Below are 25017 nucleotides of genomic sequence, written 5' to 3'. Positions count from 1 at the left end.
TTTTTAAGTTTAGGCTTAAGAGACTTGAACAAGTTGTTTGAAAAACATCTATGACCTTTTATACATGTCTAGTCTTCATACTCAGAGTATGGTTTCACTAATAATAAACATACATTTGCATAAAGCATGCATATTTGTCCATACCCATGTTGATTAGAGTATTAAAAACTTGAAACATATTAATTTAATTGGTTTTTTTTTGCAAAAACCGATCGTTTCGTGTCTAATATGCTAGAAACATAATAATCCAGCCATAGGATCTTAAGCCTTTGTCTATTTAAATTCAAACAGCAAACTTTTTTTGTGATGAAACTGTTCATTGCTGTCAAACGAATAATATTGTTTCCTAGGTGAGTTTGGCTCTGTGAGAGAAGCTTTTCTTAAATCGGAGAATAACACTGGACAGAAGGTTGCTGTGAAAGTCCTAAAAAGTAAGTACACATCTAAAATTATTAGTTTAATGAGCAGTTGGATGTCTGTGAACCATGGAACATTGGTGCATTAATGCATTCCTCTCTGTGCTCTTACAGCTGACATTAACTCATCCAGTGACATTGAGCAATGTCTGAAAGAGGCTGCCTATATGAAAGACTTCCATCATCCCAATGTCATTCCGCTTATTGGTTAGTGGATGCATTTTCCTTGCTAGGCCTTTGGTTTAGAATCTATGTGCTTTAAAGGAACACTCCACCATTTCAGAAATATGGCTTATTCAACTTCTTTCCTACATTTAGATATTTGGGCAAATACATTTTTGTCTCAGTGCATGCATTGTTTTAGTTTGGCAGGGTTGCAGCTAGCTTGGCTTAGCATAATGAATGAATCCTATGTTGCCAGCTAGCATGTCTCGAGTAAAAGTGATAAAAAAAACGAATTACTTCTTGTGGTCTGCATATTCACAACGAGTACAAATAGCGATACAGATTAAGACTAGGTGATTTCCTAGGCCGATATTGATTAGGGACTATATTATAGGAAGGCACAGGCGAAGCACTGCTACTTGGGCGCAGAGATATCACTCAACACATTGTGATCGTTCAACAGCCGGAGGACGTGAGGATGAGAGCCGTGATATCTCTGCGCCCAAGTGACAGTGCTTCGCCTGTGCTTCCCCATAATATAGTCCCAAGTCAATATCTGCCTAGGAAATTGCCTAGTCTTAATCTGCATCGTAATTTGTACTCGCTAGCTGGCAACATAGGATTCCATTTATTATGCTAAGCTAAGCTAGCGGCGACCCTGCCAAACTAAAACAATACATGCACAATACATGAGACAAAAATGCATTTGCCCACATATCTAAATGTAGGAAAGAAGTTGAATAAGCCCTATTTCTAAAAAACGGTAGAGTGTTTCTTTAAAGCTACACTGTGTAACTTTTTTTAGTTTATTGTTAGCTAAAAACACTTAGTTCTTTCAAAAATACATTTGCTCATAAATGTATATTTACTTCTTTCAAGTAATAAAATATTCTCGTAAGTTTATAATATTCCATTGAAAATACATACGGGTGAGGGTTCAAATTCAAGCTTCGCCTTTAGTGTTTTAACACTCGATGGCACCGTGTGGAATGTGAAGAGGGGGATTGCAATGTTAATCTTGGACTAAATCGGCCACCGTAGGAGTTCAAACGAAATCAGAATTGAGAGGAACAGAAACTATTATTCACTGGATGGTCATATACCTTTTCACCGCTAGATGGGGGAAATTATCACACAGTGTAGCTTTAACATATGGGGCAAATTCACATCCACATTCCATTTTGAGGTGGATATTATCCAGCAGACTCACTACAAAATGTTACTTCAACTTGGTTGTGAATTCGCTCCCACAGGTGTGAGTTTGCACAGGAGAGCCCAGCAACGGCTGCCTGTTCCTATGGTGATCCTGCCCTTTATGAAACATGGAGATCTCCACACATTTCTTCTCATGTCACGCCTCGGAGATGATCCATTTGTACGTTTTTCCTGTCACTTCCTCACACACTCACAGATTTATTTGGTCCATTCCTCCATGTAATGCTTGTAGATGTTCTAAAGTTGTCTCGTTTTTTATAGACCCTCACTCAGCAGAGTCTTATCCAGTTCATGCTGGATATTGCTCGAGGGATGGAGTATCTGAGCAACAAAAACATCATCCATAGGGATTTGGCTGCTCGTAACTGCATGTGAGTTGTTGTTTTTTTCAGTCTGCGTTATGTAAAAGGAACATTATTTACTGATGGGCATGTAAACTATCCAAATGATGAGTAACATTTTATGTAAACTCTTTTTTTGCAGTTAAAAATGTCCCCTCAAATGCATCTTTATTTTTAGGTTGAATGAAAACATGAGCGTGTGTGTAGCAGATTTTGGTCTCTCAAAGAAAATCTACAGCGGTGACTATTACAGACAAGGGTCTGTCTCTAAGTTGCCTGTGAAGTGGATCGCTTTGGAAAGCCTGGCAGACAATGTCTACACAACACAGAGTGATGTGGTAATGAACACATTCATCGTACACATTATTTCTTTAATATAACCAAGTGAGATTAGAGAAGAACAAGATCACAGAGTTATATGAGAAATTTGAATCTAGCAAAACTGCAGAAAGACATGCAAGTCAAGTCTCCTTTATTTTCTATATCACACTATATAATGCATATTGTTTCAAAGTAGCTTTAGGAAAATAATGCTTTTCGGCTATTAGTTAAGCGTTAATTCATTGTTATTATATTGTAGTCTCTACATTATTAATATATTTATAGGCTAATACACATAGTGAGTTTTTTATTCATTGTCAATGTAATTAACCACATTATCATTAACCACATAGCTCATATGTAAAGATATTGTTTTTATGCGTTGTTGTTAACAACTTATTAACCATAAATATATAAAAACCACATATAAAATGCATTTGTATTAAGTGTTCCTTTAATATATTATGTGAAGGGTAGGTTTAGTGGTTGGGATTGTGTAAGAAGGGGAGAGAATTTACAGTATGTACAGGATAAAAACCATTATGCCTATGGAGGATCCCTGTAAACCGTAACGGTGTGTCTGTGTGTGTTATTTTTAGTGGGCATTTGGTGTGACCATGTGGGAGATCATGACTAGAGGTCAAACACCTTATCCAGGGATAGAGAACTCGGAAATCTATGAGTATCTTATCAAAGGAGAAAGACTCAAGCAGCCTCCAGATTGCCCCAGTGACATGTAAGTTATTTTGGTTTATAATATATATATAAATATCTAAAATGTCCTAAATAAAGTATTTGATCAGATAAAGGCTGCATTTGTTTTATACAGAAAAGTACAGTAAAAATAAAGTAAAAGCAGTAGTATTATGAAATATTATTATAATTTGAAATTTTTGAAGAACTTTTCTGTTTTGATATATTTTAAAATGTAATTTATTTCTGTGATGGCAAAGCTGAATTGTCAGCATCTTTACTCCAGTCTTCAGTGTCACATGATCCTTCAGAAATCATTCTAATATGATGATTTGGTGCTAAAGAAATGCTTCTGATTATTATCAATGTTTAAAGCTTAATATTTTTTTGTGGAAAACATAATACATTTGTTTTAAGATTCTTTGAATCTTGAATGTTCAGAAGAACCGCATTTATTTGAAATGGAAATCTTTTGTAATGTAATGCATCTTTAATGGTGCTTTTGATCATTTTAATGCATCCTTGCTGAGTAAAAGTATTGTATAAAAATAAAACAGTAGTGCAGTTAATACTAAACTTGCAAAACACTATTGCCATGACCTCTTTAAAACCACACCATTTTTAAAGATTCATTCTGCTATTTAAAAAACATTTCTGTCTTTTCTCAATTTTCAAGTTATGAAATCATGCACAGCTGTTGGTCTCCTGTCCCAAAGTGCCGTCCTAATTTCCAAGACCTCATTGACCAGTTGGAGCTCTTGTTGGCGAAGCTAAATCCAGCTCCTGTAAAAGAGCCGTTGCTGTATGTGAACCTGGAGGAAGAGGATGAAGAACAGGCCTCTGGGCCGGGGGCAAATGTCGGGACCTGTAGTAGTGAGGATCCCTCGTGGGGGGTACCGTGGCAGTGTGCAGGAATAGAGGAAGACGAAAAGGACTGGCTAATGGTGTCATCAGGAGCTGCTCTTGCTATTGGTGGAGACTACCGGTACATCATCAGCCCATGCGGCAGTGGCATTGATGAAGAGAGCAGACGCTCCCATGATGGCCTGTCGGAGGATATCAGGGACGATGAAGAGGACATCATCATTAATGTGTGATTTTTGTTGTTATTCTCCCCCATGCTTACATAATCTAGTAGGTAACGATTGCACAAGTTGTAAAGACTTTTGTAAAAGAACAGTGAGTCCGTAAAAACATTCTTTTTTTTACTTTTTACTGGTGAGATTCCAGGAATAATACTTAACATAAAGAACTGTTATCTATGCTAACTCTTGAGGCATGGCGTGGACATACAATCAGCTGCTAATACCTTTAGAAACATGATTTGACGTGTTTATTTCGATGGTAATTATTACTTATGACTGTAGAGAAGCCAGTGTTTCAACAAATGCAATGTTTAGAGTCAGATCTGTGATTTATTAAGTGTAAAATGTTATTGTTAATGTGTGTTCAAATATGTTTTTGCTGGTATCCATCCTGCATTATTTGTGTGTTTTGTACCTGTGAATTGTCAGTCACGTCCTGGGATTCACATACGTGGTGCCTTTGTTCAGTTCCTGCACATTTGTTACATTGCATAAAGAAATTCCATTGGATTTCTAGTGCATATAGTATAAGCTCAGCCTCGCGGTTTTATACTTGTACTTAAATGAATTTTCCGGCTTAAATACAGATTAAACGGTATGATTGCTTAATTATTTATACGCAGTGGTTTTGCAGCAGGGAACCCTTAAAGGACTTGTCAGCAGTGTCGATGCTGAATAATGCAGAAAACATTGACATAGATAATCATTTTGACTCTTAATTTAGAAAAATTGTACTATAGGCCTCCATTGTAAGCATGTTACCGTCAACACGTTTTTTCGGGGGCGAGTTGAAATGATTTTCTGTGGTTGTTGCATTTAAACCGGAATATTACATTTGCCTGTACAGCAAACCCTCATTAGAGCATTCTGAAGATGGGATATCAAGGGACTTTGTTTCATTTGTCTTATGCTGTTGTGATCCAGACAGCAAGCATTGCAGCACAGAATGAAAGCGTTTCTTTATTAAGTTGTGTGAATGATATCTTTAGTGTTTGTTTTTAAAATCTTTTGTATTTTACTTCATCATTGTATTGCTGAAATTCAGTTTTAGAGTTTGTTCATCTAACAAACATTGTCATGTGTTGTGGATAATCTAACACATCATTCAGTGTTATTAACCCTTGTAAAGAGTGCTGTCAGCTTGTCTCAAAACAATGAAATGGGCAAAGAAGATGATGTTAGCATGAGAAATACCTACCATGAAGATAAAACTGTATTCCAGTTCATTACAAGAGAAGCAAAAATGGTTTCATTGTGATTAGAGCTATACAGATTTTAACAGAAAGTAAACTATACCTTTAAAGTAAACAACATTTTGTTTTGAGTGCAAATAGCGTGAATGTTGCACAGAAATAGCAATGTCTGAACTCGATGTTGGTCATTCGGGTGGGGCTTACAGATGTGAACTTGTAGAATTATTTTCCATTTTATTTCAGAACATGTAAATAAAACATATATTCCAGATTTAAAAATCATCAAAGTTGAAGTTTATTGGGCATGTGGCTTTAGAGAACCAAATGAAATCAAGGTACTGTGTAATTAAGCTATATTAAGTACATTTTTAGAAAGTGCGTGGAGAATAATTAGGCACGTTACATTTCTGATCGTATTTTGTCCCAGGCATATTTTAATAATTCCAAACCACATTAATCTTTAATTTTGGGATTTTTTAGTCTTTTTTTTCTCTGCTAAATGGACTTCAGGATAGGAGGTGGACTAAAAACTAAATCCTAAAACTTACTGCCATATTCTGGAAGAGGAATTTTTCAAACAGTGGTACAGGAGGATGTGGTGCTGGTCCTCCAATAGTCACTATCAACCAATCTGAATATAAAGCCTATAAAAAATTAAAACATTAGCCTAGTCTACATTTTTTTCAACAACAACCAAAAAAAAAGCTTTAAATCATGTCCACTATAAGTCAAAATATTATAGGAAAGTGTACAGGATTGATAATGAAATCATAATTTAGAAACACTTCTAATTGGAGCTATCTCTTTAGTTTATCCAGTAATTTGACTTACAATCTTATTACCGAGATGGTCCATGATGATACTGTAACATTTTTCTGGTGCAATGCACCAAATACCAGTGTTATCTCCAGGTCAGCAAGATCCTAAAATGTAGGCTACATGCATAGCCAGAAGACACAGACAAAAACGAAGACATGTAACACCTCATTTTTATTTCATTCATATTTGTTAACCCCTTCAACCAGGCTGTCCTCTGAAAACGAAAACAAGTAACTTAACATCAGACAAAACGACTGGATAGCATGTTCAATGGAGCATAGTAATAAAGGTTTTGAAGGTAGTGCACTGAAGGAAAGGGCTTGGCATCACCATGATCAACAAAACTCCCATTGTCTCAAAATGATTCATAAGATGAATATATGATGAATCCTTGCGAATCCTTAGTGCCGTGCTGCTTCAAGTCAGAGGTAAAGGAAAGCATTTTGCGCTGCGTCTCGTTTTTTCTCTCTACGATTTTCGTCATTCGAATAAAATCCGACGCAGTGCGAATCGAGGCAGCCATGACGTGAACAAAGGCGTTAAGTAAACGCATGCGCGATACAAACAACGAGCCCCATCATTCAGGGGCAGCGCCTGCGCACGGTGGTCACACGAGCGCGTGCAATGTTTTGAGCAGCGACGTGGTGGCGTCACCGCACGCACGTAAACCTCGGAGGGTGAGACGCACGGTGTAATAATGTGAGAAGGGAGAGAGAGAAAAAATCAACATTAACGAAGACAGGAGAGAGAGTATGCATAATATGCATTCCATATTGACACAAGGTAACCGTCTAATCCGGATGCAGCTGTGTATGTTACAGTAATCGAAAAAGTTCGCTGAACAAGAGTGTTTTTCGTTTTTACTTCGTGGCCAGAGCAGACCATCTCTCAGCGCGCTTCGCCCGCCATTCAAGATGATTCGACGTGCACGCGCTATCCGCGCCAACTTTTAGTTCTCGGGCCTATTAGAGACATGCGCCATCGACGAATATATCTCGACGCCCGTTACACAAAAGGTGACTGAAACTCCATTTCTTAACTTTGAACGGACAAATAACATTTTTGTACGGCGATGGCTTCCACTTTTTCTCACCTGTGAATTAGGTAAAATAGCCAGTCTAGCAATGTTGTTGTAGTAAACGTGCGGCTTTTCGCTATTCATGCGCACGTCGCGTTACAAATGCATTTGACCTTATTCTTCACGTTATTTGTTTATTTTTTAAATATATTGTTATCGTAGATGTGTATTAAAGATTGGACATGTGTTCTTTAAAGCATATGTTCATGGCGGTGACATGCAGATTTTATTTTATGCAGCTTTTTTTTTGTCATTGCATAAACAACACTAATTATAAAAAGTTTTAATTGCATCATTACATAAATTATGGGTTATAGAAGGTTATGCTGCAGTCACATGTCTTTAAGCATACGGTATTTTTGAACAGCGTCATCTAATTCTAGTCCTTGTTTTAATAACTTTAATTATTAATATACTACTTATATATAAAAATGGAAGATCATATGTAGACTAATAATGCATCAAATGTTAAATTATGTCTACTCGAAAGACAAAACTGTTTCTACTTTTCAGTGTATGCATATTTGGAACATGTATTGTGACGCCCATCTTGGAAAATGTTTAAATAATGCTTACATGGGATGAAGATCATGCAAGGAGCCTAATAAAAGTTTTTAAGCCTCATAAGTAGGGCTGTGGCGGTGGCAGTTTTTTACCGTGACAACCATTGCGGTGGTAGACCGATTTTCCACAAATTAAACAATAGGCTTACTCCTCAGGGGATTAAGAGACGTAAATTAATTTGGGGAAGTAAATAAGAGATTCCATGTCCAGTAGAAAAACACGGAGTAAGCCTATTGTTAAATATGTGGAAAATCAGATGACCAGGTCACGAAACGCAAAGCATAAATTTGGCTCACCTTACAAAGTCTACCTCTCTTGGACGGCATGAATGTTATGTTTCCATGGTTGCGAGGAAACATTTAATTGCAAACCTATAGTTTACTTAATTTTAAATAAAGCGTTTTAATTCACTCATGTCATAATATTCACGTAAAACAGCATTCACATGCAAATAAAAATAGTTTGGCCGACCACCGCCGGTGCTACTCAGTGTTCACCAGCACAGCCCTATACCACTACAGTGGTAAAAAACTGCCACCATCACAGCCCTACTCACAAGTTGAGGTCACATGACAAGTAAAGTATTTGCTGCATTCATGCTGTCGTAATTACCGTAGTCTTGAGATGATAACGCGTGACTTTCTATTAGCCGCTGTTCATGTCATCTGACTGGGGCTGCGTTTAAGACCAATTTTCTATGCCCTTACCTTGCTAACTTTCCTTACTCGGATGTACGTCATTGCTTACAATCCACCAGTGCCCACTACTGGCGGAACCCTTGCAATGCGTTTACCCTTGATTGCTTGGAATCTGCAATTGAAATATATATATATATTTTTTTCTTACAGTTTTATACACCCTTTATATTGGCCTGCATTTATGCTTGGGTTGTTAAAATATAACACATTACGCGCACCCGTTACGCATATGAAGATAGCATTACAATAAAATATAACAGGCAGCTTAAAGGAAAATGCCGACTTTGAGACTTTAGCTTATTCACTATATCCTCCAGAGTTACATAAGTCCATACATACCATTCTTATCTCCGTTCATGCCATAACTCTGTCTGAAGCACACACCACTAGCCTAGCTTAGCACAAAGACTTGTAAACCGCTCCATCTAGCCTACTGCTAGCCTAATAAGTGACAAAATAACATCCACATTTTCCTATTTACATGTTGTGATGTGTATAGTTACATTGTTTACTAAGACCGTCAGAAAATGAAAATTTGTGATTTTTCTATGCCGATATGGCTAGGAACAACTCTCATTCCTGCGTAATAATCAAGGAACTTTGCTGCCGTACCATGGATGCAGCGGCACAATGATATTATGCAGCGCCTGAAAATAGTCCCCAGCACGCTCTTTGTGTAAGCAGGGTGTCATGCTGGATATGTTGACGAAAGTTAGCCTATTTTCAGGCACTGTGTAATATAAATTCGCTGCTGCTGCCATGGTACAGAAGTTCCTGGATTGTTGCGCAGGAATGAAAGTATAGTTCCTAGCCATATCGGTCTAGAAAACCACAACATTTTAATTTCCCTTCGGTCTTAGTACACAATGTAAACATACATCTTTACACATAAATAGGAAAATGTTGGCTTTGTCACTTATTGAATAGTAAGCGTGTTCCTTTAAGGAAGCTACAAGTATTAAATGCTGTAAAAAGTCAGAATAACTTCAAAATGACACTAGAGTTGCGTGGGGTTGGGAAAATTACACAATCATGCTGCATTGTGGTCTGATTTATACATATTGAGTTGACTCGGCACCTGTCCCAAATGGCACCCTAAACCTTCACGGTCCTCCTGCAAATCTGCACTTTCATGACATGATGCCACTTTGACTGTCTGGAAGAAGTCTTCTGCGGAGCTCAGACCAGTGTGTGCCCTGCAAAAGTGCTCAAAGGGGGTGCTCACGAGCACCCTTCTGAAACCTAAAATGACAAATGGGACACCCTATGGTCTTGTAGACTTAACGAACCAAGCTTACTGAACTTGTCCTGAAAAGTGAAGCCAAAACGTCTTGATCGACCCTAGGTGGCTGGTCTCAGTATAAGCTTATAACCCCGCCCCTCCATGTATTCTAATAGCATGCGAGACAAACCAACAATGAAATTACATCCAAAGATCCTTTCTATAATTTTAGGCCGTTTTTATTACGCTGATTTAATTTTTAAGTGTTTTAAAAAATAAATAAATTATTATATATATATATATGTTTGGTTTTAGTTTGTTAATTAGGCTGTGATATCATGATTGACAGCTGAGAATAACAGCTTCTCTGAGTGAGGCACCAATTGAGTTTTTTGGGGAGGAGATTGGAGCTTTATCTTTTAATTTCTTCTTTTCCAGAACTCTTTATTTCACACCAACATAATAAATTGTTCAGTATTTACATGGTGTGGACGGGCTTTTGATATTGTGGCTCTACTTCCTGCTCTCTGTTGCACAGACTCAAGTCTCAAATCAGTGCAACATGTCCACGCCATATTCCGACATTGGTGGCTTCACTTTCCTTCAGTGGAAGATAGTGAAGACGCGTTGTTCATATTTTTTTTACGATCTATGTTACATACATCCATGTGGCAGCCATTTTATATCCACAAGACTGAAAGTGCATATGAAGTGTGCCGTTTAGGACAGGGCCTCGTTACCTCAACCAAAATGGAGGGGTCAAGAGTCTGTCCAAATAAACTTCCCTCGCCCATTTGGAGAAGCTGAATGCACTTCAAAGTGGTGGTGGGGATTCCCTAGAGGAGAAGTGATAAGGGAAGTTTGCGATTCATATGTATGAAAGTGGAGTTAAAAGCAGCCTGGGAATTATGCTTTTTTTTGGCAACTCGATCAACACCTAAATGAATCTTCAGCGGTCATGTGGTAAAGCAGTCACATGGTACAGGTAGGAGCACTCACGGAATTCCCATTTTACAATCTAAACTTATGAGCTCTGAGCACAACTGCTTTTTAGAAGTTGAAGTCTCATAATTGTGGTAATTACAACATGGCGTGAATGCACCTTTTAATACATTTGGTTTGGCAATATGTAGTACATGATGCGAGTTGTCCCTAATGATTGGAAAGAAGGAATCAAGTTCATTAAATGATTGCTGCATACAAGCTTTGGGTAAACACATTTTTTTTCTTTGACTTTGAGGTAACGTAGCATTAACCACAATTTGGTGAATTTATTCTAAAAGGGTAGTGAGTGTAATTACACAGCACCAAGATAAGGAGTTGTAATATGGTCAAATTTGAGCAATAACAGACAAGGTTATGCTTTATTGTTAATATAGTCACAGCAAAGTGACTATTCACAATACAGCACAGCCTTAAGACCTTACTGATTGTATAAAGCTTGCTAAGCTAGTAGTTATATTTTGTATTATCGTAATTACCTAATAATTGTGTTGAAACATAATTTTAAGCTAATTAAACACGTCACATGCTTACACCATATAGCATAGGCCTGATATGTACATTGATTAAATTATATGAATTTGCTCAGTCTGCATTTGCAGGGTATTGAGTAATGCAGTTTTTTTTTTTTTTTGGAGACTTTATTTTTATTTATTCTTTCGGAAAGCTATTTAGCCCTCCATCAATTTTTATTTTGAAAAAGTACATTTTGAAATGTCATTAAGGCTTTCATATGATCAATGTCCTGTTTTAGTACTTAGTATTAAAATTTTCTGTATCAGAACAGTCAGTCTGTATCATGTCACAGGGAGGAAAAATGATACACAGGTAAAGCAGATTGAATGGTCAGTTGAGTTAACAGCTCAAAACATTGAGTTTAATCTCTGTATAGACAAGTCACATATGAAGGTGTATGCTCTTCTTCAACAATGACATGAGTAATGTGGCATTGAGTTTGCTGGTTGATGTATGAAACTTGGTGCAACTTGAAATATTTATTTATCCTAGGCTTTGATTTAATCTAACAAAAGACAAAATACCTATACATGATGTATCTTAAAGTCTGTTATGTTGGTCCTTTGATAACTCTTGAAAGTTTTTGGCAAATGTAATGCAAAATGTCAGTTTTATTTTGTTCAGCTGTGATTTGATTGTTACAACACATCCCAGAGAGATCACATTATGTGAGGAGGCGGTGCTTCACTGCAGTCCACGACTCGTTCAGGACGGATAGCATTTCCGTCACTTGAATTTTTGACTACTTGCGTATATATTTGCAGTGATCCAATCAAACCCCATTTCCAGCTGTATTTAGTCCTGACTATTTGTGATCAGAGAACAAAGCTTGCGCTCTTGTTGCCATGGACATATGTTTAACTAATGCTGCTTTCACATGCTGTTGGAATTATCATAAATACGAGTTTCCTAGGTAAAAACTGCACATAAACGCCCTCCCATTTCAAAATTTGAATGGGATGAGCTCGTAATCAGGACTTCAGAAGTGGGAATTATCAAGTTTCTGATAGCACGTGAAGGCGGCATTAAGCTCAAGGTACCATAACATTTTCTTTTATCAGTTCCCCTTTTTTAGGCAACTTTCTTAGTAAATGAAGCATGTACCTCCATTACTGTTAGTTTTGGCTTAACTGTAACCAAACTCCAAGGCATTTTGTGTATCATTATTTCCTTTACAGAGCTGGAGGTAGACTGATTAGGACAGGTACTCAGCACTACTCATGAATGTTCATCTTCATGCAAAGTTCCAATCCCTTGCCTGCTTGTAATTATCAAGTGTCCTGAAGCCTTTTAAGAGTTTGTTAGGACAAAATTGTGTTGCTAGGTGGCCTTCTAGGAGCAGAGTTGAGTACCCCTTATCCAGTATGTATAAGATATAGTTTGTCTAAGACTTGTATAGATGTTCTCACAAGTATTACCATTGAGGCTAATGCAATACTTGAAGGTGAAGGACAATCACTTTGATGTATGTAGTCCAGAAAGCACCATACACTACACACAAGTCTTCTTATTCAGGAATTTCTCTAGCAAGGTATAAACAGTGACAACAGACAAGGTAATGCATTTATGGACTTAAATTATCCTCTGACAATTTTGTGCGTAGGGGGCTGTGCAGAGATACTAACTAACTAGTAGTTGAGTAATCTAACGAGCAACACAAAAACAGTTTATGATATACTTGAATGTTAAGCTTTACAGTTGCTAGCTGTTAAATATGCTTTGACCATACCATGTCATGTATGTCTTGTTTTTTAAGGATGTATACCTGAAAAACCCTGAGGTGAGAGGGTCAGAAGCTATCCAGATGACTTCTTAACTCCCATGGCAGATACAAAGAAGCAGGGTGCAATGGTGCTTCATGAAGAGGGCGTGACTGCCCCAACACTGGCACCTCCCACAACCACAACCACTCCACCTTCCATCTTTGTTGTCCTCAAACAGTTGCAGTCTGGTGATACTGGGAAAGACAAAGGCAGCCTGATGACAATTAGTGAGGCAAATAAAATGGTAAAACCTTCAATCGGCTCTGCTGTAACAGGCATCCATCCATCATCATCCACATTTGCAGACACCAACAACAGCTCACAGTCAGAACACTTGCCCGCAGATGCTAGATGTAAGGGCATCACGGTTACACTGGACAACAACAGCATGTGGAATGAGTTTTATAGGTGTCAGACTGAGATGATTCTGACCAAACAAGGCCGTAGAATGTTCCCCTATTGCCGCTTTCGTCTCTCTGGAATGGAACCTTTCCAGAACTATGTGCTGGCAATGGATATTGTTCCAGTTGATAACCACAGGTACAAATGGAGTGGAAAAGGATGGGAAACCAATGGGAAGGCTGAGCCTCATGTTTCACGTTTGTTTGTTCATCCAGAATCCCCTGCTACTGGCCTACACTGGATGCAGTACCCAGTTTCATTTTATAGACTGAAACTTTGCAACAACTTGGACCAAGAAGACCCTATTATTTTGCACTCAATGCACCGATACCTTCCTCGACTTCATGTCATCCCTGCAGACAAAGCCACTGAAGACATTCAAGTTGACAGACCCAACGTTATAACTCTAAGTTTTTCACAGACAGAGTTCTTTGCAGTCACAGCCTATCAAAACCTTCGCATCACCCAGCTCAAAATTGACTACAACCCATTTGCCAAAGGTTTCAGGGAGGAGGCAGTCAATGCACGATCATCTAAGGCAAAGAATGGAATGTCCACTGAGGAAACTGATAGTGAACTCAAAGTAAGCAGGGAGATGACAACCTTGAATAATTTGAAAACTCTGTTTTTGAAAAGAAATGCTGCTGTAAAGGTCAATAAGGATCAAGATGTTCCCAGCCCTTCAAATGGAGAAAAGAAAGTTGTTAATGGGGATGCTCCTATTGTAGACAGAGATGTTCAAAGTTTCTGGTAAGTAGAGTTAACATAATTTAGCTTGTTTGACAAATGTTTGATTTAGTTTGAATTAGATTCACAAGCTCTGTGACCATACTCTATGCAAGTGTGTCAATGCATGCATGACAAACATGTTTTCCTGTTGTGTGCTGTATCTCAAAGTGTGTGCATTCACATAAATGGTATGTGTTTTAGGCCCTAGTTTGCATATAAACTGTTTTCAAATATTGTACATATTATCCAATTTTGACAAATTCAACATTTTTTTCTGTCTTGTCTTCTTATTCTTTTCTGACAGTAGTAAGAAGCGCCCATCGTCACTGGCATTTTCAGACTTCATTAAAGGTGCTCATGTGAAAGTCAAAAGGTTATCGCTTGAGAATATCAAGAAAAATAGCGTGGACCTACAAACAGCTTGCACAAGTGATCAAAAGGAGGTGATGGACATATCATCCAAAACAGAAAAAATATTACAAGTTGTTAGTAGAGATGAAACCATTGTAGGTGACATCCACAAATGTGAAAGCACAGACACAACCTCAAAAACAGAGTTTTTAAACACAGATGAGACTAAAACAGAAATAGATGAACACAAAGCTGACAAGATTACATTGCTATCCAGTGACCAAAATGTACCTTACATGAATGAAAATGGAATGGAGACCCTTTCTTCTCTGGGCACTGAGGCCAAGTCTGAAGCAAATGCTAAGAAAACCTTGCCACATAAGCGTCCAGAACGTGTACCACTACCACTCCTTGCTCAGTTTCTTAAACAGAGAAAGTCTAAGACAAGACCTATTACACCAAAATCTAACACTCCCATCTCATCCTTCGACTCTGAAAAGTCACACACACCTGTCTTAACCCCTGAAAAATCATCTGCGTTGATGTCTTCCATCCCTTGTGTTATCACTAAATTAGATTCACACCCAGTACTTACCTCGGTGTCTCAAAAAGTTACACCAACAGATGCAAATAACATTACATCTCTGTCCACTGCATTATCATCATGCAATGCATCTCCCGTACCAACAGAAACGCAATTATCTGATGGATTTTCACCTTCCCCATTTGGCAGTGATCTATTCAATACCCCCAACACTACCTCTCCCTCCAAACCTGATTGTGACCCAACACCTGACAGTATGTCTGGTGTTTTCCATAATGCTGATGCTGTTTCTGTGCCAGATCTTGACAACACACTCAGATCTCAGTCAGACATTTCATCCATGTTTACATTTGACACTGTTCATGAGACTTGTTTACCTACTACACCTGAAGTTAACAATGATTTTGATGTCACACCAATTGTCCCCTCTGTCACTACATCTGTTTTTGATATACCATCTAGTACAGACAATGTTGTCCCTTATCAGGAGCTTGTCTCAACTCCGGATGTTGCTGAGAGTGCATCCATTTCTGATTGTCTCCTAGACAGTTCCAAGGGTTCTTGTCCTGAGCCACACACTCTGTTCACACACGAAGAATCCCTTTCATTGCCATTAGATGACCCATCTTCCCCAGCCTTCTCCTTACCCAGTCCAGCTCCTTCTTCTCCTGACCCATTCCCACCAAGTCTATTCTGTGAAAGACCAGTACCTCCTAGAAAGACCCTTGATTCATTTCCAGAAAGATTATTGAATTGCACAGCTTCTTCCTCTCCTGACCTTTTCTCATTAGGTTTATTCAATGATACTCTTTTGCCTCCCAGAATGTATGATTTTGTTCCAGAAAGAACACTGGATGGAATTGTAACTTCTAGAGATTCATTGTCATCAAGTGCCCCCGATGGGCCACAACATCCCAGAGGAACAATTGACTTCTCTCAAAGTCAGTGCTCTGATAGACCAGGGCCTCTTAATGACTTACAGTTGGCTGTTGGTTGTGATACCAATGTTGATCCCATTGTTCCTGAACCAGCTAAACAATCCTCTCATAGAAGCACATTCAAGAAGACTAAAGCCAAACCGAAAAAAATAGGAAAATTAAAGATCAGTGAAGATGATGTGTTTGAAGGACCTGTACCTGTTCCAATGCAGCCCAGTCTGGAGGATGTCGATGGCCAGTTGTTTGTCTCCTTCATGTCAAAGGTAACACAAATAAGGTGTCTGGTAATTTTAGAACATAGAAATTAAACTTAAGGGAATTACTTAACAAAAAGGAAAACTTAGTTGTTACTCACCTTTATTCCAAAGCATCCATATAATGTTTACACCAAACATTGATGTCAATTAAGTAATTTCCTCCTATTTTCTTCTAAATGGTTGTTCTCAACATTAAACCTGAGTGATTGTGTTTTCAATATACCGGTATGCTGTATTTAAATTATACAAATGTAATGTATTTGAGTCCAGATGTGGGTGGGAAGTTTCTGTTTAGTAAAATGGCAATATGTTTTTGTGACATTCTGAACCCTTTAATCCTAAAATAGAAAGCTCTTGAGATTCATCTTGGAGATGATGCCAAAACGGAGACGGCACAAAAAACCATAGAGCATCAAGACGGTAAGTATTGAACACCTTACCATGGTTCATTTTAAAGAACCACTTTGAAATCACCTACAATGTTTTTAATTTTACTTTTTTATTAATTTAACAGGCAGTGATGAAAATATACAGAAAAAGATTGAGGTGCAAGAGAGAATCCTTTTATGTGATCTGAAAGTCATGAAGCACAGACAGGTCATTCATCCAGTGCTGCAAGAAGGTTTTTGATTCTGTAATTCTCTATGAATCTCACAATTGTGTAACAACACGATCTACAACATTACAATGATTTTTTTCCTTTTTTTTTTCTTCATAGTTGGATTGAAGTTGAGTCTACTTGACATCACCCTGGAAATTGACCTACAATATCTGGGTGTGCAATTACCGATTCCCCCAACTCCTTTGAGTGTTCTCTCATCCGAAGAAAGTTCATCATCATCTCAAGGTAACATATCTTATTATTAATAATAATAACATCAATAAACAATAATTTGTTAATTCATAATTTAAATTATGTTTCAGATTTTCATGGTCATTAATGCCTTTTTCCCTTTTTAGTCCAGTTTGTTTCAAGGACAGGAAAAACCACTGACGTCACCAAAATTAAAGGTTGGAGAGACAAGTTTGTTGGATCAGGATCCCTTGCTGAGGGTATACTATTTTATGCGTATTTCATTACAAGAATATACTCTTTGATATGATATTAACTGTAATTTGAAATATTAATATAATACTGCTGCTAAAAGAATGTGATTTTGCATTACATTTTACTTGCAGGTGTGTCAAGCACAGATGCAGGGCAGAAGAACCTCTCTGCATTTTGTAGTGATATGTTAGATGAGTACCTGGCTAGCGAGGGCAAACTGATCGACGAACGTGCTGCCAACTTATCACAGACTGATACTACATCTGTAGCATACCAGCTACCCACTAAGAGCACTAGCTACGTTCGTACCCTGGATAGTGTACTTAAAAAACAAGTACCTGCTACCTTATCCACAACATCCAATAAAGTCAAGCCAACATTCAAGTCCAAAGAGAAAAATAAATCCAAAAAACTTTTAAAGACATGTGCAGGAAAGCAAACAAAACCAGTCTTTCGTGTGAAGAAACCTACTTTGTGCTTGAAAAAGCCACAACAGAGCAAAAAATATAAAAATAAGAACGAATCCAAGAGTTTGAGTCCTGAAAAGCCTGCTGTAGAGACTGCTGCAATAGTAGCCTCCAATAAGAGTCCCACAGTTGAAGTTTCTGGATCCACACAATCGAGCTGCACAGGTGGACGTAGTATAGGTTTGCCTAAGACTCTGGTGAAGCTGATGGATGTGGAAGATGGAGCAGTGTGGGAAGGCAGACATCGTACCTATATTACAGAAGAAAGGGCAGCCATCGCACTAGCCACTCTTGTCACCGCTGAGGTAAATGTCAAAATGAGACCCATCTTAGTGTGTAGTTTGTTAGAAGAGATATTGGGTTTTGTAGTGCTTGCCATTAAAAACTGAATTGAATTATGGGTTAATGTTCCTCAACACCTTATGTGCTTGTCTCTTTCTCGGATTTTAAGGGGGTATCAAAAGGAAACACTGATGCTATCAGAATTATAAGACGACGTGCACCACCCTGCCTCAATGTATTCTGTAGGCTTGGCTGTGTGTGTGCCAGTCTGGTGCACTTGAGACGTCATCATCACTGTGGAAAACCACAGTGCATGTTGGGCTGTAGCTGCCTGCGACGCAAGGTTGTTGCACTGAAGACCCCCAAACAGGAAGAAAGTACATTAGATGAGACTGAACCTCAAGGAGTATCAGAGGAGAACAAGGCTAAATTGAAGAAGAAAAACAAAAAGAGAAAAACTTATGGTTAGTATATAGCTGTACCATTGTTGTAACTTAAATTTGACTAACTTTAGGAATAAAACTAACAGTGTAATATTTGTAATATTCCTATATCTTCCCAATATGCTTGTATTGCTTGAAGAGCTGCTTTGAAACAATTGGTATTGAGAAAAGTTATGCAAATGAAACTGAAGTACCTTGCCAATCTCCTGCAGTTCTGACAGATCCAGAGAAACCTCCTGAACCAGCCAAGCGTGTGAGTACATTATGGGATCGAAAAAGAGAATGTTCTGATTCAGAGGTTCTTTCCTCACCTCTTGCTCCAAGAGCTCCATCTCCTGCACTCTTGTCTCAAGAGCTTCAACACGACCTGGAAAGCTTTTTCAGTCCTTTAAAACCAAAACCGGTGAGACTGATAGTTTTAGAATACATTGCAATCATAACATCTCATCACAGTTAATTAAATGTGCTTTTAATGGGTTTATTATTTCATTAGCTTTTTTCTGTTATCAAATCATTGTAATGTTCTATGTCAGTGTTGTTTCATAAGTTTATTGGCATGTACACATATTAAATATTTTCTCACTGTATACAGGTGGAAGAGAAAAAATGCAATATGATTAAGGACAGCATGGAAAGCACACTGACATGTGCTCGTTCGCGACCGTTTTACTCCAGGTGTCGTGATAAACAAAAAACGGTGAGATTTCTACATGAAGAATGGCATATTTTCTGGTTAAGAAAACGTTTACACTGTATACTCTTGTACTTTTGGCAGGTTGACCAACACCACATCTCACCAGTCTCTTCACAAGGTCAGGTTTCCTTTACATATCACTAGTTAGTTATATCACCCCATTTTTTTTGGTCCATTTATTACTCATACTATGTAATTCCAAACCCTTCAAACTTTTTTTTTTTTTTTTTTTTTTTTTTTTTTTATCTTCGGAACACAGCTTAAGATCTTTTTTAATGAAAGTATAGTACTTTTCTGTCCCTCCATTGACAGGCTACACAACTTTCACTTTCAAGCCCAAGAAAGGTTGTAAAGATATCCTTAGAATAATTAATATGACACCTGTGGTTTAACCTCTTTTTATGAAGCAACACAAGTCCATTATTTACAAAATATTAATCTCCACTGGAGTCACATGGATTACTTTTATAATGTCTTTACTACCTTTTAGGGGCTTGAAAATGTTGCAGGGGCAGTGTAGGGACAGAAATCTGATTTCATTAAAAAGATCTTAATTTCTGTTCCAAAGCTAAATTAATGTCTTACAGGTTTCAATGGAAACAGAATTGACAGAATTTTCATCTTTGGCTGAACTAACCCTCTTGAACCATTGCTTATTACCAAACACCATATTGTCAAGTTCAAAATACTTTAAAATGTTTTATAATGCTGGTTCATAAATTGAAATCCGCCTTTTCTCCATTTGCTCACAGATATTGAGGAGGGGGAGCTTGTACCTCTTAATTTGTCTGGTCCTGCAAAACGTCTCGAGATCATATCTGAATGCAGTTGGACTAGTACAGATATCAGAAATTACATTATGCGCATTGTGTGTGAACACATGGCTCAGGATCGTTTGAAGCATCCTTTCTGGATTGGGAAGTACTTAATTGAGCCAGTCTCCAAGACTCTACAAGAGACAGAGGATGGTTTTGTCGATACATATAAAGTCACCATCTCTCGACCTGTGGACAAGAAAACAGAAGATGAGAAGGGTACAAAAAATGAAAGTGAGCTTAAAAAGCATGTAGAGAAGAGTGAGGTGAAAGGTCTGCCCTTCCTCTCAAAGTGTTGCCCTGCAGGCTTGCTCAAGGCTGAGAAAAAAGCACCCGATACCCCAGGCCGAATAATGGTATGCGTTCGATTACCTGGCAAAACCATTTAGATTTATTTAGAATACAAAATATCATAAACTAACTTGAAGTAAAAAAAAAAAAAAAAAAAAAAAGACATGTCTTTATATTTTAAGGTGTGATTATTTTTCAATGAATTACAATTGGTCCTTTAAAACTTGTGATCTTTTGTTCTCGCAGGTCAATGGAAAGCCATACCCACAAGCCAAGTTAGAGTTAGGACAGATGGGAGCTTTGCATCCTGCCAACAGACTGGCAGCTTACATCACAGGGAGAATATGTCCAACAACATCGAACATTACAAAGCCCTCTATTACATCCACTCCGGTTTCTTCTGTTGCCACAGTAACTACAGTTACCAGCACATCTACTTCTACAACCACACCTATCATCAAGTCTGTCGGTAAGTCATGAAAAGGTTTACACAATGTTCACCTCCAGACCTTTTGCTCAAGTGTATTGACCAAAATAGTGGATGTCCAGTATGTTAAGCAGCGTGTAACACTGTTTACATTTGTGCAGCTGTACTGCATGTAAATATGTGCATAACTTAAGTGGCAGACTTAACCTGCTCCTTAATTTGTTTTTTGCACAGTGACCAAGCCCCCAGTGGGACAGGTCTTCACCCAGTTTGTGGTCAACCACATCAACTCTCAAAATCTTCCCAACAGTAGCACCTCCCATTTACAGCCTTCTGCTCCAAAAATTGTCATTCCCTCTTCCATGTTGATGATTGGCAGAGAGGCTGGTGCCCCTGGGGTGGCTCTTTCTCCTCTTAAAGCAGACTTGATAACCCAGGTTTCGGAGCCTTCAGACTCCGAAGGTAGTGCCAGTTTTCCTACTGTATCAAAAGTCCAAGCCCCTGCCATCAACATCCTCACTAAATCACCCAGCCTGCCTCTGGGTAAGCCTGGCTTCCTTGGTTTGCCATTTTGTGTCTGTGCTTCCCTCTCCAACAAACCCTTGGCCATGCATCTTCTTGGAGAATTTAACATTCTTGGCCTTTATATTGGTCTGTTCTTGTTCTTTAGAGCTTGCTGTTGCTTCAAAGAAAGATGCTTAATTACTTTCATCATCTTGTTTTGGTCTACCCTTTCATTATCATCTAAAATGTATCATAATTGTAACCATCTATTATTGTAGGTTGTAAATTGGACATGTGCTTAATGCAATCCCGAGCTTCATCACCATTGATTTTGATATTACACATTATATCTTTACGAGACGTAATGTGCCAACTACCAATGTGAATACAGCCATTTCATCAATGTCAGTGTGAATGCTCACTAAAATACATAGTGATTTAGCAGTTTGCTTTTGTAAACAGATAATCCGTTACCATCATCATTCTCTTTAAATATGGGCTAGTTTGGTGTTTTGGGTATACTGACTTTATATGCTTCACATTATCCTTGAATTATTTTACAAAGCTCCAGAGTTGAACATTTAAGTTGCTATAATGAATCTTTTCCCTATTTTTAGGTGGGTCTGGTATATCCCCAACAACTGCTGTCTCTTCATCTGGATCGACCACTCCTGGGAAAAAGACAGTTTTGATCACAGTTATGCCCAATAATACAGGCCTCCCCAATATTGGTCCTCTGATTACAAAGTCTGTCACACAGACTCGTCCTCCTCAGACCCCAGGCCAAAAGATGGTGCTTCAGGTGGTAAAGACAGCTGATGGCAACACATTGTACCGCAATCCTAATGGCCAACTCATGCAGTTGGTGCCTTTAAGTCAAATTAAAGCCATCAAACCCAACCTCCTTACTCAAGGCCAACGTAAGTGGTTCTGGAATACCATATTAACTGTTTCTGGGAAACCAATAGATATAGATAAATAAATATTACTAAAGTAAAACTATTATAAAATGTACTTATAAGCTGTTAAGAAAGTGCCAAGGACCCCAGTAGATGAAAATAAAATAGCCGTAGTTAAGTCGCAGACAAGAATTATGACTGACTTTGAGCAATTCATGTCATCTACATTATTACTTTGTATCATGTTTAATACAAAGGATAGAAATGAAGGTAACATTTTGGAGTTCTTGTTGCATGTTACGTTCTTACCATAGTAATAACAATTATGCATAATTACATGCACCTAATCCTACCCTAACCCTATAGTACATACATGTAGTTAATCAATATTACTCAGTACTTAAATGTATAAAATAAAGTGTAACCCTTTGTTTTAAGGTGTCTTTGTTACGCTGCAATTACACTTTACGTACTGCGTAATATTATGTTACTACATGTTTTTACTATAGGGTTAGGATTAGGTTTTAGTTTGGTTTAGAGTTAGTTGCATGCATAATTTATAGTTATTACTATAGTAATAATTTAAAACAATGACACTGTAAAATAGTGTTACCCAAATAAAATTCAATTGATTTAAAACAAGATATAAGCACATTTAGCCATGGTGTACAAAATATAAATAACTAAAAGGAGGTGCAAACTTCACAGCGGTCCTTAAGGAATGGTCCTTAAGGGGTCCTTCAAGTGTTTTCATGTAGCATAATAATGATTATTTTACTCAAAAAAATGGTTGATAAACTTCTTTAGGGAATTGTCTTTTCTTTTTTGCTTGTACACAAAATACATATTAATTATGCCTCTGTTTTCCCACAGCAACTTTTATCCGTTTGCATGCACCATCTGGACTCAATCTGAATAAGCCTAAGAGTGGCAGTGCCACCATAGTCACATCTTCCAGTCCAACAACAAAAATACAGACAAAGCCTACTGTTACTGTACCTGTCTCTAAATCTTCGTCTATGAGTGGCAAGCCAGTCACACTCACTACATCCAAGTCGGTCTCAATGGGCAGCCTTCCTTCTACCCTTAAAGTTGTCCCAAGTTTTCTGGGACAATCTGGCACTTGCACATTAAGAATTCTCTCACCAAGTCCTGTTCAAGACAGTGGAATTATCAATCCAACTTCCTCCCCTGTCCTCTCACAGAGTGGCTTTACATTGTTAGAACATGCAAGTTCAACAATACTGAAGAAAGACTCCACTAAGTCTGAGACCACCGTTTCTGTTAGCTCACTTTCAAAGGAGGGGCTAATCAGTCAGGTTAATAAGCAGTCTGAGATGGATCTTGCTAAACAAAATAGATGTGATGATTCTGAACAACAAGCAGGAAATGTATCAGAGCGTTTATCTTCTGCTGCCAACTCTACAAAATCCAAGCCATTTTCTGGAGATGATTCAGCCACTTCACATAATGAACATGGATTGCTGAAACAATTGAGTTTGGCTGAACCTGGTAACAGAGAGAATCTCAATATGAAAGAAACAGATTTTGACAAATCGCCAGATCCCGAAGAGGGAGAGATTAATTCAGATGTAAGCGAACTAACTGATGACTCTGACCTGTACAGTGATGATGACAGAGAAGATACATATAGTCTGAGCGTAAGAGTTTTATATATATATTTTTTTAACCTTTTCTGACTGAATTTGTGTAGCTCATTAAACTGTTAAATTGCTTGTTCAGGCTACATGTATTTTTTTTGCTGTTCTCCAGGGTTCTGATAAAGGGGAGAGGAAGAATGATACAGATGGTTTGGACTCTGAGATGAAAGATTTTGCAGAGGTGGTGGTTGATATTGAGACTGTTGAGTCTGCAGAGGAAAACAGTGTCGCAAAATTTAGGACATCTGCAATAAGACGGTATCACCATCATCGGTAATGAACACCCTGATTTATATCTAATTATGTGGAAGTGTAGTTTGCCTTATTTTGATGTTTTGGTATTTGACCTGATCCGCGTATACACTATGAAAGCATCTGGAAATGGATGCTTTGCCTAAGTAAATTTATCTACAAAATTATTTGTTTTTTAAAAACATTTCATTCTTACAGTAATCGGAAGCCCATTCATGAAGGCTTGGAAGTGAAGGTCAGGGTAAGTTCTATTATCTCATTACATATGCATTCCAATTTATTTTTAATGACTGACCCAATCCTTTATGCACTTTGCAACATAGTTTTTATATTTCATGCATTGTATTATATAACTACTTTGTGCAGAGAGTGAGGCTGGAGAGAAAGAGGCGCCACACAATCAAAGAGTTATTTGTTAAACTTCAATCGACGCTAGGAAAGCCCTCGAAAAGTCTTGAAGCTTCCAAGATGAGCATTCTCACAAAGGTTTGTTGTTGGTTTAGCTCCAGCTTATGCTTATAATTGCATTTAAATAAATGTTGTTTTATGGTTTTGAAACATTTTCTTTCTTATTTCAAGGCTCATAAAGAGATTGAATCTCTGGTTAAGCACGAGGACCACTTGATAAATAGAAAAGAGAAACTCCAAATTAAGAGGGAGCGTTACTTACAGACACTTTCACTATTGTGTGGTAAGTCTATTTGACTAGAATATATATATTTTTTTTCATACATCCAAGCTGTTATAAAAGATAAGCAACATTTTTTTATATAAATATAGTAATCCTGCTGCTGCACATGTGAAAATCATATTTTAATGCAAGATTTCAGTCGCATGACCTACACATAACATTAAAATTTCATAAATTTCATTATAAAAGATAAGCAACATTTTTTATATAAATATAGTAATCCTGCTGCTG

At 37.8% G+C, this 25017-nt stretch overlaps 2 protein-coding genes across 6 annotated transcripts in view; both read left to right on the top strand.

The window, feature by feature from the left end:
- The window catches only part of tyro3 (TYRO3 protein tyrosine kinase), a 33681-nt gene extending 28583 nt beyond the window's left edge, over positions 1 to 5098 (top strand). Inside the window, exons 14-20 of the mRNA XM_067455933.1 lie at positions 351 to 431; positions 531 to 623; positions 1835 to 1956; positions 2058 to 2167; positions 2316 to 2475; positions 3058 to 3194; positions 3828 to 5098. Of these exons, the coding sequence (XP_067312034.1) occupies positions 351 to 431; positions 531 to 623; positions 1835 to 1956; positions 2058 to 2167; positions 2316 to 2475; positions 3058 to 3194; positions 3828 to 4248 (1124 nt within the window). The 3' untranslated portion in view covers positions 4249 to 5098. The remainder of the gene's footprint in view (positions 1 to 350; positions 432 to 530; positions 624 to 1834; positions 1957 to 2057; positions 2168 to 2315; positions 2476 to 3057; positions 3195 to 3827) is intronic.
- A 1794-nt stretch (positions 5099 to 6892) lies between these two features.
- The window catches only part of mgaa (MAX dimerization protein MGA a), a 26366-nt gene continuing 8241 nt past the window's right edge, over positions 6893 to 25017 (top strand). Inside the window, exons 1-22 of one of the 5 annotated variants that reach the window (XM_067455929.1) lie at positions 6911 to 7031; positions 7129 to 7264; positions 13085 to 14243; positions 14527 to 16318; positions 16660 to 16732; positions 16827 to 16934; positions 17031 to 17159; positions 17273 to 17365; positions 17492 to 18132; positions 18279 to 18573; positions 18765 to 18955; positions 19145 to 19249; positions 19328 to 19364; positions 19999 to 20417; positions 20599 to 20821; positions 21014 to 21322; positions 21901 to 22203; positions 23056 to 23843; positions 23956 to 24116; positions 24294 to 24336; positions 24462 to 24581; positions 24675 to 24786. In XM_067455929.1, coding sequence (XP_067312030.1) covers positions 13150 to 14243; positions 14527 to 16318; positions 16660 to 16732; positions 16827 to 16934; positions 17031 to 17159; positions 17273 to 17365; positions 17492 to 18132; positions 18279 to 18573; positions 18765 to 18955; positions 19145 to 19249; positions 19328 to 19364; positions 19999 to 20417; positions 20599 to 20821; positions 21014 to 21322; positions 21901 to 22203; positions 23056 to 23843; positions 23956 to 24116; positions 24294 to 24336; positions 24462 to 24581; positions 24675 to 24786 — 7036 coding nt within the window. In that variant the 5' untranslated portion in view covers positions 6911 to 7031; positions 7129 to 7264; positions 13085 to 13149. Of the gene's footprint in view, positions 7032 to 7128; positions 7265 to 13084; positions 14244 to 14526; positions 16319 to 16659; positions 16733 to 16826; positions 16935 to 17030; positions 17160 to 17272; positions 17366 to 17491; positions 18133 to 18278; positions 18574 to 18764; positions 18956 to 19144; positions 19250 to 19327; positions 19365 to 19998; positions 20418 to 20598; positions 20822 to 21013; positions 21323 to 21900; positions 22204 to 23055; positions 23844 to 23955; positions 24117 to 24293; positions 24337 to 24461; positions 24582 to 24674; positions 24787 to 25017 lie in introns of all 5 variants that reach the window. The other 4 variants (XM_067455930.1, XM_067455931.1, XM_067455928.1 and 1 more) reach the window with 4 other exon arrangements.

The sequence above is a fragment of the Pseudorasbora parva genome, chromosome 10 (genome assembly GCF_024679245.1).
Source record: "Pseudorasbora parva isolate DD20220531a chromosome 10, ASM2467924v1, whole genome shotgun sequence".
NCBI classification, from domain to species: Eukaryota; Metazoa; Chordata; class Actinopteri; order Cypriniformes; family Gobionidae; genus Pseudorasbora; species Pseudorasbora parva.
Note: the sequence above shows the minus strand (reverse complement) of the source record. Positions and strands in the feature narration are given on the sequence as shown.